This window comes from Acaromyces ingoldii (assembly GCF_003144295.1).
Source record: "Acaromyces ingoldii strain MCA 4198 unplaced genomic scaffold FA10scaffold_9, whole genome shotgun sequence".
NCBI lineage: Eukaryota > Fungi > Basidiomycota > Exobasidiomycetes > Exobasidiales > Cryptobasidiaceae > Acaromyces > Acaromyces ingoldii.
Window position 1 is genome coordinate 1 of NW_020290255.1, and position 14,249 is coordinate 14,249.

Consider the following 14,249-nt stretch of genomic DNA (forward strand, 5'->3'; position numbering starts at 1 on the left):
CTAACCCTAACCCTAACCCTAACCCTAACCCTAACCCTAACCCTAACCCTAACCCTAACCCTAACCCTAACCCTAACCCTAACCCTAACCCTAACTGATGACACTCTCCTTCTTCTCAAACCACGTTTCCGGGGTCCTTCCTTGAAATCACAGTGGGCGAAGGCAGGCGTTCCGCAGGCTTATCGAGGCACCTTGATCCACGGATTCCCTAATTTTTTCACCATTTTTGGACCGAACACCGTTACAGGCCATTTCAGCGCCATTTGGACAATCGAAGCTTGTGTTCAGCTCATGACCACCGTTCTTCGACCCGTCTTCCACAAATCTTCGAAGTCCACAGCCAGCGTTATGGTGAGACGTGAGGCAGAAAACAAAGACAGACGCCATATCGATCACATCATGTCGCAAAAGATCTACACTACCGGGTGCAGCTCCTGGTACACCGACCCAGACACAGGCAAAGTCACTGCCTTGGCTCCTTGCAGGCAGTTTACATGGCGAAAGCGGTGCAGGTTCCCCGGTGAGTTTGGACACGCGTTGCAGTGCTCCGGAATACTCAGTTTCAAACGACAAAACTGACTTTTTCTACTAAATTCCTTTTAATCGTGTTGCCAGTGATGAGCGATATGATCTACGACGGAGTGAAGTCGAAGCCGCTCAGCTACCTTCCGTGGAGCCAACAGATTGGCATCATGCTTGGTCGAGGCCAAATCCCAGACCACACCACTCAGAGCAACTTTGCGGCTCCCTTCCGAGCATGCAAGCTCTATCTCGACATGAAGGTATTTCAAGCCATTGCCTGGTTCTTCGACACCATCGTCGAGTGGGACTTCCCTGACCACGACAAATTCGAAACCTTGGCCGGCAAAAAGTTGTCGTGAGCGTGTTTTCTTCCCTATTTCCTCCGTCACGTTCTGTGACCCTGTTCGAATGCACGCGATCACCTTCCTTTTTGTCTTCTCTGGATTGTGTATCCTTGTGAATGCAGAGAAGAGATGATTGACCATCCTCTCAAGGTGGTTTGCATTTCGCGGTTCAAACAATCTCGTTGCTTCTCGTGCTAGAGTGGAATGATCTTCCATCTTCTTTCGCCCGATAAGTGATGAGAAGTGACTCTTGTCGCACCGTTACCGCATGGTGATCTGCCAATTCTACATTCTATCAATTCTGTCACATTGCTATTCCGGACAATCCTCTATTCCATTCTGATCAAGAAAGCCCGATTTTTTCTCACAGTGATATTTCTGCTTGGAGAATAGAGATTCCGTCAGATGTCTAAGAAAAAAACCCAAATCATAATTCTCACGCCCTTCTGATAAGTTTTCTTCGGTCAACATTCGTCGTCATTTCGGTGGCTAGTCAGAAGCAGGATGAAAAAATTTAGAGTCGGTTACCAAGGAGGCGAACGGCGTTGTCGCGGGCAGCCGCAAGGAGGACTTCACCCTCTTGCGTGTTTACAAATTTGTCAAAGGTGTCCGTCATACTCTGACACGTGTGCAGGGGCGCATAGGGCCAGTCAGAGCCGTATAGGATCTTGTCTGGGGTGGTGAATTCGAGACAGCCAGTGACGTGTGTTCTGTATCAAGGAACGAGGGAACAAAGGAGAGTGGTTGGTCACATGAATACTTCGATCAGTCTTGCCCTTCCCCTATCAACCTTGAACTCTGATTGGATCTCGACTTACTTGCTCGTGCTAAGTGCCAGATCGAGGTAAAACTTTTGAAAAGCCTTCTTGGTCTCTTCTGAAGAGAGAAATCCCGAACGACCATGAAACTCCTCGTTTCTGGTGAGCCACATGACACGAGTGGCGATGAAGGGTAGCGTCCCACCTGCGTGGGAAAGAATGATGTTGACATCCGGGTGCCTCGTCACTGTACCTGTCAGCACCAGGTCAACAGCAGTGCGGGTGGTAGCCACCGGGTAGTCTACCCAAGGTTGAGGAAGACGATTGGCAATCATCATCGGCTTACTGGAAATTGTCTGAGTCGTAAGCATCTCGGATCGCTTCTGCACTGCTCAAGGATTTCTGCTTACATGTTGATAGCAGCTGGGTGGATAAAGACATTTGCCTTGAGCTCATTGAGACGCTTCCAAATGGGTTGGAAGAGATCGTCTCCAAGAAGGCTAAGGAATAAGGGAGACTCGCTGAGTGCTGAGTACGATGAAGTTGAAATAAAGGTACGGTTATCCGAATGGTACGCACCGGTCTGCGTAGCTGCTCATGATGACAACACCAGGCAGGTGATTCTTGACGATGGCCCACTCGATTTCTTCTATTGTGCCCTCCACATCAATCCAGCTCGGTGTGGAAGCCCATAGAGAAAATCGGCTGGGGTTTGACTTTACTACAGCCAGACATTCTTCATTGATCTCCCTGGCGGCCTTTCGAGCCTCGATGCCGCTTCCCAGCACGCTCGGTCCAGGAGCAGTGATGGAAAAGATCGCTTTTTCGATTCCGAGATCATTCAGAGCGCCCACGGCAAGCTCCGGGGACCATTCAGGAACGTGCCATCCAGATGGGTCTCCTCCCGCAGTGCGAATGGCCTTGGCCAGCGCCGGGGTTACGATGTGAATGTGAGTGTCGATTTTGTTCGAGGGCATCTTCAGTGATCTATTGTCGTTGCTGAAATTGTGGGCTTATCTGTTGTTTGCTGCAAATTTGTCCTCGGGTAGCTTGTTTTATATATCCACAAGTCGCTTTGCCTGGCAGGACAGGCCTGGCCTACACCAGTATGAGCATATAAACACACAGCAGGAAAGTGTAACTCAATAAGAGGATCCGGACTCGCCGAGAGCTTCCTGTAGACCTTTCTGCGGATCCGGTTGCCTTCTCGCTCCTCCGCAACTGAGATATCTTGGCTTTGCAGGCCTCACAAATGCCAAAAGAATTCAAAAGTGAATGGGGCAAATTAGAATTCTAATCTTCCTTCTCAAAATATGAACTTAGCATGTGGGGCCCCGCGAACGGAAGCGATGGCGGAGTTAGGAATGCGCAACCGTCAATCGGAACCGATTTCGTAATTTGATGTCTAAACAGATGCCCTCTAGAATGCTCGCTTGGGCTGGGCTGAGGAGGCGTGCGATGTCGCAAGACATTTAAGATCTTCACTTAATTCCCTTTGATTCGTGTTTTACCCTCTTTCAACCTAAACCTCCAAATTTTGAACCTCGCTCTTGCCTTTTGAACATACCAGGCATGTCTACCGCCATAACCAATGTCCGCCTCTTCGATGGTTTGGAGGTACACGAGAAAGCCACGGTGATCTTTGAGGACGGAAAGATTAAGGAAGTCCGACTTGCTAAGGATCAAGAGGTCAAAGCCGACACTGTGCTAGACGGACGAGGAAAGACACTGCTTCCAGGCCTCATCGATGCACACGTTCATGCCAAGTCTCCCGCCCTGGAGCAAAATATGCTGTTCGGCGTTACAACAGCTCTCGATATGTTTTCCTTTCCCGAGTGGATGAACGACCTCCGAAAGCAGGCTGCAAGCCGTTTCGACGTCAGCGACATCCGTTCAGCCTCTTGTGGTGGAACCGTGCTCAACGGTCATCCGACCATGCTGATCGGCAAGTACTTTCCCACCCAATTCCCAGTCGTCGCTAGCGTGGCGGAGGTGGGTCCTTTTGTGGCGAAACGGGTGAAAGAAGGGGCGGACTACATCAAGTTCATCATCGACTCTGGGTCCCAATTCAGCCACAGCCATCCCAGTGTCGATGAGGACATGGCCAAAACGTTCGTCCAAGAGTGAGTGGTCGAATTTGAGGCAAAGCAGCAGCTCACGGTCGACAGAGCGACTAACACGCTCTTCTCGCTTTCTCACAACAGGGCTCACAAGCACGGTAAGATGGCCATCTGCCACGCTCTCGACGCTAATTCGGCCAAAATTGCTGTTCGCGCCGGAGTGGACGGCCTCATTCACGTCTTTTACGACGTCGCTAGCGATGATGAAGCCGTCCAGATGATTGCAGACGCAAAGATTTGGGTTTGCACCACGATCGTCACGCTTGGTGCCTTAGCGGGCGAATCGACTGGCAATAATGTGGCCGAAGACAACCGAGTGATGAACATCCTCCCACCAAAGCTTCACAACAATCTCACCTGCTGCTGGGGTCCTAAACGTTCCCCTGCGTCCACCGAGAACGCGTTGTCGATCACGCGCGCCTTACACAAGGCCGGTGTGCCCATCCTGGCAGGCACAGACGCTTGCGGCATCGTCGGCCTGGGGGCTGTGTACGGCGCCAGCTTGCACGGAGAGCTTCGATATCTAGTCGAAGCTGGATTGACGCCCTTGGAGGCTTTGCGTTCCGCCACTTCCATCCCCGCCAACAAGTTCTCCCTCAGGGACAGGGGTGTCATCAAGACCGGCCTGAACGCTGATCTCCTTCTAGTCCGTGGCAATCCAATTGAAGATATCCACGACATCATGGAGATCGATAGCGTATGGAGGGCGGGTCATCTTCTCGATCGTAAGAAGACTCAAGCAGACATCCTTTCCATCGTCGGGACTGAGTAGATGATCGAAGGCTCTTATAGTTCCGGAAAGCTAGTATCATAATCTGGTGGTCAGCCTTTGGGAGAAGAAATTCAAGATGATGAACTGTTATGGAAGAAAGATGTACAAGATCTCACCAGTCTCCTGACCGCGCGCCCTCTGCTGTCGTCTTTCGCATCATCATTTTTCAATTACTGCAGACAATCGAACTTTCGTATCGTGAGGAGGTTCAAGTACGTGTAACCGTCGAGCGCAATTCATGGCCGGCAAGACACATTCATTCCCAAAGCAGTATAGGTTTTACCGTTGCTCCGCTCTGCATGTCACGGACTGCCGTGGCAAAATCGGAAGCTCGGTAGGTCTTCATCATCTTGTCTACCGGAAATTGTCCCGCTAGGAAGAGGCTTACGAGCTCGGGGAGAAGTTTCCTTGGATCGCAGTGACCTGATAGGAGGTATCCACGTCAGTAACCTGATTCCTTCTCCATTGCCTCCTCCCCTTCCAGCAAAGGGTGCATTTGCAAGCACCCGCCTTCCAGCAGGGAGAGTATTTAGATGCACCTTCGATAGTCCCTCTCCATGACATCGTGTTGCGCACAAAGAGGTCAATTTCCACATTGACAGTCTTTCCAGGGCCTGGAGAGCCAGCGGATAGCAGCGTACCATGCGTGCCCACCGAACGGAGCGCCTGATCCACCACCGTGGGGATCCCTGTTGCTTCAAAGACAGACTTGGGACCGTCCTCCTCCAGAGAGACCTCTCGAATCTTCTCTGGCACATTCCTCTCTACTAGAGAGTCTATGGTGTGGGTAGCGCCGAGCGAGCGAGCGAGCGACAAGCGACCAGGCTTGACGTCGACCACGACGAGTGCACCGTAGCCGACCAATTTGCCGGCCATGATTGCCGCCAAGCCCACTGCTCCAGCTCCGAAGACGACCAGGGTGTGATTCGAAAGGCTGCGCTGAGAGGGTGTGATCGAAACAGAAGCGAGGATGTTGAAAACGGATCCCGCCCCAGTCTGGATTCCGCCTGTCTCGTGGAAACAGTAAGGAAAAAGTCAGCACAGAGTCATATGCCCGTCACATGTCCGCTCAGTAGGGCGCAAACAGCGGGGGTAGGTGCTGGAACGCGAGATAGGCTCTCACATCCAAAGGGGGCCATCTCTGGCTGCAGCTTGGCACCCACTGGCAACTTGACGACGCTGTTCGTGTCGACAACAGTGAGAGAAGCAAAAGAGCTCTGTCCAAAGAGCTTAGACGAGAGGACTTTACCCTGGCTTTTGATGCGATCATTGCGCCCTGGACTCTGACGTAGAAAATTGCGTTGGTAGAAGGAAGAGCAAAGCGCTGGCGCCGTCTCCACGCATGACGTGCAAGTGCCACAAGACGAGAAGCTCAACATCACCTCATCGCCTACGGCCACTTGATGCTCATTGCCCTTGCCTAGGGCGACGACAGTGCCACAGCCTTCGTGTCCCAGAATGGTGGGGAAGAAAGAGCAGGGCAGGTTTCCTTCGGCAATCAGGATGTCGGTGTGACAAATGCCTGATGCATGCATCCGGATCAAGATCTCTTCTTCTCCCAGGTCGCTGGCATCGATCTCCACGTCCTGCAGGGTATATTGAGCACCGATGGAGTCCACGACGATTGCTTTTCCTTTGTATTGGCCTTGAACGAGGTCCGTCATAATGTTTTTGGAGAGTTGGTGATAAGACGAGTCCGTAGAAGAATCCTGCGTTCGGTGCTGCTGATCGGAGGATGGACGTCATGTTCGTAGAGGGATCTCGCCTCGTGTGCGGCTTAAGTTCATCTTTCGCGTGAATTGGTTTTTGTCCTCTCCGCTCCGCGGATCCGCTAAAATTTCACGTTCTCTCCCTTTTCCTTCTGCAGAAAATGTTATCCTCTAGGATCCGATTTTGCTATTCTGTGCAGATACATCAGTGGACGCACTCACGTACCCATCACGTCGTTGCCGTCATCTCTGGAAACCAGCTGCTGAAATATGTGCGTTTCTTCACGTAGTGTCAAGAAGGTGGCCCTCGTCACGGGAGGAGCCAGCGGCATTGGGCGAGCGATCTCAAACCGATTGGCAAAAGACGGTTTCCAAGTCGCCGTTGCCGACATCGCCCGAGAAGAGGCCAGTCAGGTCCTGAAAGAGCTGCACGGAGGCCGAAAGCGACACATAGCCCTCGGCGTCAATATCATCCATAAAGAAGAGGTAGACAAAGCTTTTAGAAAGGCGAGAGAAGCCTTCGGACAGGTCGACGTTGCCGTTGCTAACGCGGGTATCACACGAGTTACGGCACTTCTCGAGTGAGTGACAGATCTATATCCTCCCTCTCCCTCCTCATTCATTCTCTTGCGCCTCTTGTCACGCTTGATGACGACGATTTGCATTTTTTCCGCCTGCTTCTTTCGCATCTGTAGACAATCGCTAGAGGAATTCAGAGACGTACAGGACGTCAATCTGATGGGCGCTTTACACACCTTTCGAGCAGCTGCGCAGACATTTATTGACCAGAAAACGGGAGGAAAAATCATTGCAGCGAGCTCCATAGCAGGCCATCGTCCGATCCGTGAGTCTCGTTTCTCCTTTCGGTTCAGCAAACGAAGAAGCAGAGATAATCTGATGCTTAAACTGACGACGACGACGATATACATCTTTTTCTTTCTTTCTTTCCTTTCACTGCCTCTCAAAGCCTATTCGGCCGCCTACAGCATCTCGAAGTCTGCAATAGTCGCTCTGACCCAAGCAGCTGCGATCGAATGGGCTCAGCATGGTATTACCGTCAACGCCTACGCTCCTGGCTTCACTCAGTCCAAGATGTGGGACGTCATTGATCCGGGCTATGCAGCTTTAGTGAGTGAAAGAATAGGAGGGGAAGAAGACGATATTCTCGTGCACTTTTGAGACCTTTGCTGACGAAAATTCCTCGCCTTCATCGACACGCAGGGTCAAAATGAGCCAGGAAGTGCGCTGAAAAAGTTTGCTTCTGGCCTGTCGGCGATGCAGCGCCCCGGAACTGCTGAAGAGATTGCAGGCTTAGTCTCCTTTCTCGCTTCGTCTGACTCCAGCTACGTCACCGGTCAAACCATTCATGCAGACGGCGGAACCCACTTCGTGTCGTGATGTAACAGTCGGGTCGTAAGCGAAAGAGTCTTTTGCATTGTGTTCCTAGAAAGGAATAGAATCTAGCGGCTAAGAAGTAGGTCAAGAAAAGCTCCATCGAAATCCCAAAGTCCAGACAGCATCTTGCTGCATTTGTCTAGGAAGGAAGCACGTCATTGAATGCGCAATGTATGCTGTTCACGTAAAACTGCACGACCTCCTCGGCGATCTTTGAGCCGGGAAAAAAAGTCTGAGGAACGTGAGGCGCTCCAGCAAACAGCCTCGACTCTACGGGGACGCCTGCTTCTAATAACTTGGCGGTGTATTCCAGACCTTGAAGTGCCAGGGAATCGCCTCCATGCAGACCAATGACATGCAGAGGAATATCTTCCGAATGGTCGTTCAGCCACGCCTGAGGCACCTCGTTGACGTGTCTTGGAAGTAAATAGTCCTTTGGTGATAGTGATGAGAGACTAGGCTGGTCGAGAGACCAAGAGTGAGACTGGGCGATGTTTCTTGCTGTCCAAAGGAACTCTGGGTCGGAGACACCTTGAATCGGATGATACGTGCCCCCGATGTCTGGTGCATCAAGTACCACCACCCGGCAAGGCATCCTTTCTTTGCCTGTCTCGGCAGCCCGGCTCAGCACGGCAGAAGCGACTAGGCCAGCGCCGGAAGAAGTGCCGTAGATGGCGATACTCTTTGTCAATCGCTGCAGGTCCCGCGTTTCCGGGCATAGGAGCTTCTCGATATAGTTCCAGGCTGCGAGTACGTCTAAGATTGGAGCCGGTGGCGGGTTCTCGGGCGACAAACGGTAGTCCGGTGACACGACACTGTAACCTGCCCTTGCAAATGCCCTGGGCGACAGATTCTGGAAACAGTCAGTTGCTTGAAAAGTCGTTACCCTTCGTATTCTGCACGTCTATCGCGAATACGCACCGAATGATGGCGCCGTCGTCTCTGGGATGACCGGTAAGCAGACCGCCACCATGGACCACCAGGACAATATTTCGAGGCTCGAGTCCGGAGACACTCTCCTTTACGACCATCAGCGAGAGGCTGCCTTCTCCGTCGGCCCTAGGAAGATTCACTTCTGTCACGTCCAAGCCTCCGAACAAGACATCGTTGGGTGGAGCCTTGAAGAGTCGGATTCCTTGGGCTGGATGAGTCTGGGTGTCAAATTTTGGAAAGTTCTGGACGGCATCCTTCAACTCTGGTACCACCAGCCGTCGCAGGAACCTGGAGTTGTTCATGATTCTCTGTCTTGGCCGGAAACGCTAGGGGATCTAAAAAGCTGTCTGCTTTGTCTGGGATCTGCGTTGTCGATGTCGAGTGTTCTTTGATGCGGTCGAGTGGACATAGCTAGGCCCGCGCATGGATTTTGCGGAGCCCAGACAGCTGACCTAACCAGAAGAGATGCGGATCCAGCAAATTCCGTTTCAATATCTCGTGACGCGAGGCATAGTGGCAGACCATCGGATCCGCATCAACTTTTACTGAGCAGCTTTGTGAGGTGCTAAGTATTTGCGAGCTGATGCGCCGGCAGCTGTACACTCTTCCCATGCGGGGCATGATTGCCAGCAGAGAAGCTTGACATTAAAATATTCACCTATTCACCTCACGTTCCTACCATCTAGCCTATGATGAGCCAAGAAGAAGAAGTCTTTGCCTATAAACAGACGATGGGGGGAGCCCGGGGGAATGGGAGATTGATTTGCGTTCTAATCATTCAAGTCTATCTGTGGTTCACATGAGCTCGAAATCGTAATAGTGAGGGGGATTGTATGTGATGGTCTTGAGGTAGGTGAATTCCTGAATGCCATGCAAGCCACTGAAGCGCCCGTTTCCGGAGCTCCTGACGCCACCGTGTGGGACACTCTGATCATCATGGACCGTACATCCGTTGATGTGGACGGCGCCGCTGTCAATTTGCGATGCCATAAGATAGGCTTGCGTCTCATCTTGACCAAAAATACTAGTAGAGAGGCCGCTGACACAGTCATTTGCGAGCTGAACAGCTTCCGAGACAGTTCGAAAGGCGAAAGTGCCGACGATAGGAGCAAAGAGCTCCTTCTTGAACAGATCTTCTCCGCCCGTGCAATGAAGAAAGACGGGCTGGACTAGCGAGTTCTCCACGTCGAATGCGGCCTCACCGGCGAAGGCGAAGGCTCCATGGTGGCTAAGCGCTTCTTCATAACTCTCCTTTGCTGTTCGAGCTGCTTCCGAGCTCACGACGCCTCTCAATCGATGTTGACTCGGAGCGGTCTCTGCCGCTCGTTGACCAAGATCGTAGTTTGAAGAATTGTCCGCTCGAAAGAGCAATCTGTGATTGCCGACAATCTCTCGGATACGATCTTCGAGTTCTTTTCGCACTTCGACATGGACTAGGACATTAGTCGTGGCCATGCAGATTTGACCTTGGTTCAGCAGGGCGCCAAAGACAATATTGTTGGCCGCCAATGCTAAATCTGCGTCTTTGAGCACCACTACGCATCCTTTTCCGCCGAGTTCTAGCACGACCGGGGTGTCATTGCTGGCGCAGAGCTGAGAAACTATACGGCCGACGTGAGTAGAGCCTGTAAAATTGACCTTGCGGACGAGTTTGTGCTCCACAAACGTCCTCGTCACTTCAGGCATGGCCCCACGAGCCACATGGACCACATTGACTAGGCTTGGGGGCAGCCCTGCTTGATGGAAGATCGAAACCACCGCCGCTTGGAGGGCTGGACTGTACTCAGAGGTCTTCAGAATGACCGCGTTTCCTGCCGCCAAAGGAGTAATGATTCCCCTCATTGCCAGACAGACAGGCGCGTTCCACGGCACTCGAAGAAGGAACTCGATCAGTACCTGCTCAAGAATTCTCGGCTGTGCTGTGTTCCTTTTCCTCACCTATCGAAAATACGATCCCGTACGGTTCCCTTTTGACGGTAAGACGCTTGCCACTCGCTGTCGAGGGGGCCAGTTCCCCTCGAAGGGCGGCAGACATGCAGCAGATAGTCTCCTCCAAGCACTGCAGGGCGAGAACCTTGACGTCGAAGTTGGCAAAGCCGACGCTCGTTGTCGTCTCTCGGCATTCAAGCTCCACTAGCGCGTCCATCTGGTCTCGGTACTGATTCAAGACCTTAAGAAGCACCGACCGTCTTTCCGTCACATCGGTCGCTCTCCACTTTTCGAACGCGCGTTGACTCGACTTGACAACATCGCCGACATGCTCGGCAGACAGCGAATCGACCTCGTGGAGAACAGAGACCTTGTCGGTCGCGTCTCGTACTTGGAACGAGCTTTGGCAGGGAAAAGGCACGCCATCGACAAGACAGCGGATTCGTTCAGCGCCCATTGTGACTCACAGACCTTCACGGGATCGCGTACGGATAGGTGGATTCGCGGATTGGGACATCATTATAAAGTGTACGACAATTCAACATCTCCTCACCCAGAACCATATCAGGCCCATTCTGGCCACTCGCAAACGACAGCAGCATTCAAGAACACGTAGACGGACGAAATAGGTGCGGATCCGACACAGGAGCTCAAATTTGTTCCAGAGTATACTTTGAAAAGCCATCAGAATATGATTATCCCTCTCCTCAAGTGCACTTTTTTTCCCCTCAACAGTTTATTTCCTATTGTGATTTCTGTAATGTTGCATTTGAGTCTTTGATCTTTTTTTTTTGATTTCACTGAATCCACCTATTGGCGGCTGCGTGCATTCGCAGAGGTGATGGCGGATGCGTGAGAATCATTTGCTCACCGGTAATGGACTCCAGGGTATATGAATACAGGCCGCAATTTGGTTCATTTCTCCTTTCCTTTACCGTTTCGAAAACTTCAGCGTCGGTAAAGACCCCTGCCAGCTCGTCCACTCCATGTCGAGTAATATGGCGTCGAAGATGTGCACGGATGTGGCGATCGTGGGGTCAGGTCCTGCCGGCCTCGTGCTCGCTGCTCAGCTTGCCAAATTTGCCAACCTTAAAGTGATGATCTTTGAGGAGCGAGACGGCAAGCTGGAGATGGGACAGGCAGACGGTATTCAGTGCCGCTCTGTCGAGATGTTTCAGGCGTTTGGATTTGCGGAAGAAGTCTTGAGAGAAGCATACTGGGTCAACGAAGCCACATTTTGGACTCCATCGTCATCGAATGAGGCCAACATCGCTCGGATGCGTCGAGTCAGAGATACAGAAGCGGAGTTATGTTAGTATCGTCTTCGTCACCCTCTCCTTGCTTTGACCTCTCTTTACGGCCATAGAAGCGTCTGACTATGACTCTTCCCCTACCGTTACGACCAACCAGCCGAATTTCCGCACGTCATCTTGAGTCAGGCTCGAATTCACGATTTCCTGCTACACGTCGCCGCCAGCGGGCCAGGGGCCTTGCAGCCCATCTACTCGCACAAATTTCTGGGATATGAGGAATCCGAGGATAGCGACTACCCGCTCAAAGTTTCTCTTCACGGTCCGAAGCACGATCAAGTCTTTTGCAAGTATCTTGTCGGCAGCGACGGAGCAAGGAGCGCTGTACGCAAGTCCATGGGTCTCTCGTTACAAGGCGAGTCGGCTCATGTAGCTTGGGGCGTCATGGACTTTCTCCCCGACACCAACTTTCCCGACATCCGACTCAAATCGGCCATCCGTTCTGCCGAGCACGGTAGCGTCCTCATCATTCCTCGCGAGGGCGAGTCCTTGGTCCGCTTCTACATCGAGATGGCCACCCTTAAGGACGACGAGAGAGCAGTGAGTGGGCTCATAACAACACAACCATGGTCATATATGCCATTGTCCAGCTTCGGGCTTTCTCATCCTTCACTCGCAGGCAGATCGTGCATTCACTTCTGCAGAGCTGATTGAACGGGCGAAGAAGATCTTGTCGCCATACACGCTCGATGTCAAGGTAGTGTACTGGTGGTCTATCTACGAAGTGGGACAGAGGCTGTGTCCTCAATTTGACAACGTCAATATTCATCGAGGGGAACGGACGCCCAGCGTATTTTTGATGGGAGATGCTTGTCACACCCACAGCCCTAAAGCAGGTCAGGGCATGAACGTCTCCATGCAAGACGCTTTGTGAGTCCTTGTTGCTCTGAGGTGTTCAAAGCTGTCCACGGTTGCTAAATAGACCGATCGTGACACAGTAATCTTGGCTGGAAGCTTGCTGCGGTCTTGTTGGGAAGGAGCTCATCCAGTCTACTCGCTTCTTATTCGGCAGAACGCTACGCGGTAGCCAAGGCTTTGATTGATTTTGACCGCGAGTTTGCAAAAGTATTCAGCTCGAAAGCCGCCACTTCTCCAGCCATACAAGTGAGCATGCGCCCGTTTCCTTGTAATCATTGTCATGAGTGAAGTCGACAATGTCTTTCCCCTCTTTCTCTTTGTCCTCGCTTTTTGTAGAACTTTTCTCAGCCTTCCCTGTTCCCGCAGCTTCAAGGCGAAAGCTGCCCTGAGAGTCTAGACAACGTGAGTAGTACTTCAAAGCGCGCAATTCTTCTCGCCGAGTCGACCTGAAGTATTTTCTAACTCTCATGCTCACGGACAGCTCTTCGTCAAGGGCGGACGATTTACCGCGGGCGTCGCGACCAATTACGATCCTCGGCTTCTGGCTCCACGCAATGCTTCAGACACTACTTTGGCGTCCGGATTTCCGATTGGTGACGTAAGCTTGTTTTGGGCAGATATAGGTGGTAATTGAGAAGCTTACATGGTCGTTTCACATATTACCGCTCTCCGCCCTTCCGGTTTTTCTCGCTTCTTCATATCAGCGTTTCCATTCTGCACAGGTACTACGCGTCGCAGATGCCAAGCCTGTGCATTTGGGTCACACCATGCCGGCCGATGGGCGCTGGCGCCTTGTCGTCTTTGCTGGCGCTTGGGAAGCAGACGATCAGAAGCTCGCTCTTCGGAAGGTGAGCACTTCACAGGAGGAAGGATGTCGGCGGACTTGCCACTGCTAAGACAATCGATCTTCTGTCCAGTTCTGCAAAGCCTTGGAAAGAATTTGTTCGCGCTTTACGCCCAGACATCTGCCCATTGACTCTGTTGTCGACTTTCGATTCGTCTTTTCCAGCCATAGGGAGACCTTGCACGACGAACAACTTCCAGACATTATGACGCCAAGGACGGCAGCAGGCCTTGCTTTGAAAGGTGAGCATCCTAACTATCTAGACCGGCATACTTTCATAAGTGGACATATATATGTGCATTTGCTTGTGTCTCTCTCATGTTCTGGCGTTGACATTATCCACTTTTATGCACCGGCAACATTCTCTAGATTACACGAAGTTATTCACCGACGACGCTTCTTATAATCACGGCCACGGTCGCATGTACGAGAAGAGGCGAGTCGATCCGAAGCGAGGCGCCGTGATCGTCGTCCGCCCCGATCAATACGTACTGTCCGTTCTGCATGTTGAGGAAACGGCAAAGCTTGGTGAGCAATTCCGACCAATGACCAGAACATCGACGTCAATCCTGCTGACGACACTTCTCCCACGATCCCTGCCCTGCTTTCCGGCCCCTCCTTTCATCCCTTCATCCCCGGCGGAAAATGCATCGGACAGAATCCTTGCTTGAAGAAGTCTTGCTCCCTCAATTTTGATGTCCCAATACTGGGACATCCCCTTTTCCCCCCTCTACAGCCCCCTCTTGTTCTGCTAC

The 14,249-nt window shown here is 51.9% G+C and overlaps 8 protein-coding genes across 8 annotated transcripts; 4 read left to right on the forward strand and 4 right to left on the reverse strand.

Annotated features, from left to right (window-relative positions):
* Window positions 1-399: 399 nt before the first annotated feature.
* Window positions 400-881, forward strand: FA10DRAFT_297689 (hypothetical protein; the record flags this gene model as incomplete). The annotated part of the gene is made up of 2 exons (XM_025524533.1): window positions 400-520; window positions 616-881. The coding sequence occupies 2 exons, from the start codon at window positions 400-402 to the stop codon at window positions 879-881; spliced, it is 387 nt and encodes a 128-aa protein (XP_025373925.1).
* Window positions 882-1,380: 499 nt separating this feature from the next.
* FA10DRAFT_297690 (amidohydrolase 2) lies at window positions 1,381-2,601 on the reverse strand (the record flags this gene model as incomplete). Its single annotated transcript, XM_025524534.1, has 4 exons — window positions 1,381-1,576; window positions 1,685-1,969; window positions 2,035-2,124; window positions 2,204-2,601. 4 exons carry the CDS (start codon window positions 2,599-2,601, stop codon window positions 1,381-1,383), a joined length of 969 nt encoding a protein of 322 aa, XP_025373926.1.
* Window positions 2,602-3,196: 595 nt separating this feature from the next.
* Window positions 3,197-4,541, forward strand: FA10DRAFT_297692 (hypothetical protein; the record flags this gene model as incomplete). The annotated part of the gene is made up of 2 exons (XM_025524535.1): window positions 3,197-3,747; window positions 3,829-4,541. The coding sequence occupies 2 exons, from the start codon at window positions 3,197-3,199 to the stop codon at window positions 4,514-4,516; spliced, it is 1,239 nt and encodes a 412-aa protein (XP_025373927.1). The 3' UTR covers window positions 4,517-4,541.
* Window positions 4,542-4,772: 231 nt separating this feature from the next.
* On the reverse strand, window positions 4,773-6,180 carry FA10DRAFT_256609 (GroES-like protein; the record flags this gene model as incomplete). The annotated part of the gene is made up of 3 exons (XM_025519812.1): window positions 4,773-4,939; window positions 5,056-5,523; window positions 5,640-6,180. 3 exons carry the CDS (start codon window positions 6,178-6,180, stop codon window positions 4,773-4,775), a joined length of 1,176 nt encoding a protein of 391 aa, XP_025373928.1.
* A 315-nt stretch (window positions 6,181-6,495) lies between these two features.
* On the forward strand, window positions 6,496-7,623 carry FA10DRAFT_297703 (putative short chain oxidoreductase; the record flags this gene model as incomplete). Its single annotated transcript, XM_025524536.1, has 4 exons — window positions 6,496-6,806; window positions 6,921-7,069; window positions 7,193-7,353; window positions 7,447-7,623. The coding sequence occupies 4 exons, from the start codon at window positions 6,496-6,498 to the stop codon at window positions 7,621-7,623; spliced, it is 798 nt and encodes a 265-aa protein (XP_025373929.1).
* Window positions 7,624-7,759: 136 nt separating this feature from the next.
* Window positions 7,760-8,944, reverse strand: FA10DRAFT_297704 (alpha/beta-hydrolase; the record flags this gene model as incomplete). The annotated part of the gene is made up of 2 exons (XM_025524537.1): window positions 8,542-8,944; window positions 7,760-8,459 (listed from the first exon to the last, which is right to left on the reverse strand). The coding sequence occupies exons 1-2, from the start codon at window positions 8,853-8,855 to the stop codon at window positions 7,760-7,762; spliced, it is 1,014 nt and encodes a 337-aa protein (XP_025373930.1). The 5' UTR covers window positions 8,856-8,944.
* A 404-nt stretch (window positions 8,945-9,348) lies between these two features.
* FA10DRAFT_235310 (aldehyde dehydrogenase) lies at window positions 9,349-10,939 on the reverse strand (the record flags this gene model as incomplete). The annotated part of the gene is made up of 2 exons (XM_025519024.1): window positions 9,349-10,424; window positions 10,492-10,939. The coding sequence occupies 2 exons, from the start codon at window positions 10,937-10,939 to the stop codon at window positions 9,349-9,351; spliced, it is 1,524 nt and encodes a 507-aa protein (XP_025373931.1).
* A 553-nt stretch (window positions 10,940-11,492) lies between these two features.
* On the forward strand, window positions 11,493-14,190 carry FA10DRAFT_297708 (phenol 2-monooxygenase; the record flags this gene model as incomplete). Its single annotated transcript, XM_025524538.1, has 9 exons — window positions 11,493-11,793; window positions 11,893-12,336; window positions 12,383-12,662; window positions 12,731-12,896; window positions 13,132-13,248; window positions 13,355-13,498; window positions 13,568-13,736; window positions 13,864-14,022; window positions 14,153-14,190. The coding sequence occupies 9 exons, from the start codon at window positions 11,493-11,495 to the stop codon at window positions 14,188-14,190; spliced, it is 1,818 nt and encodes a 605-aa protein (XP_025373932.1).
* Window positions 14,191-14,249: the final 59 nt, after the last annotated feature.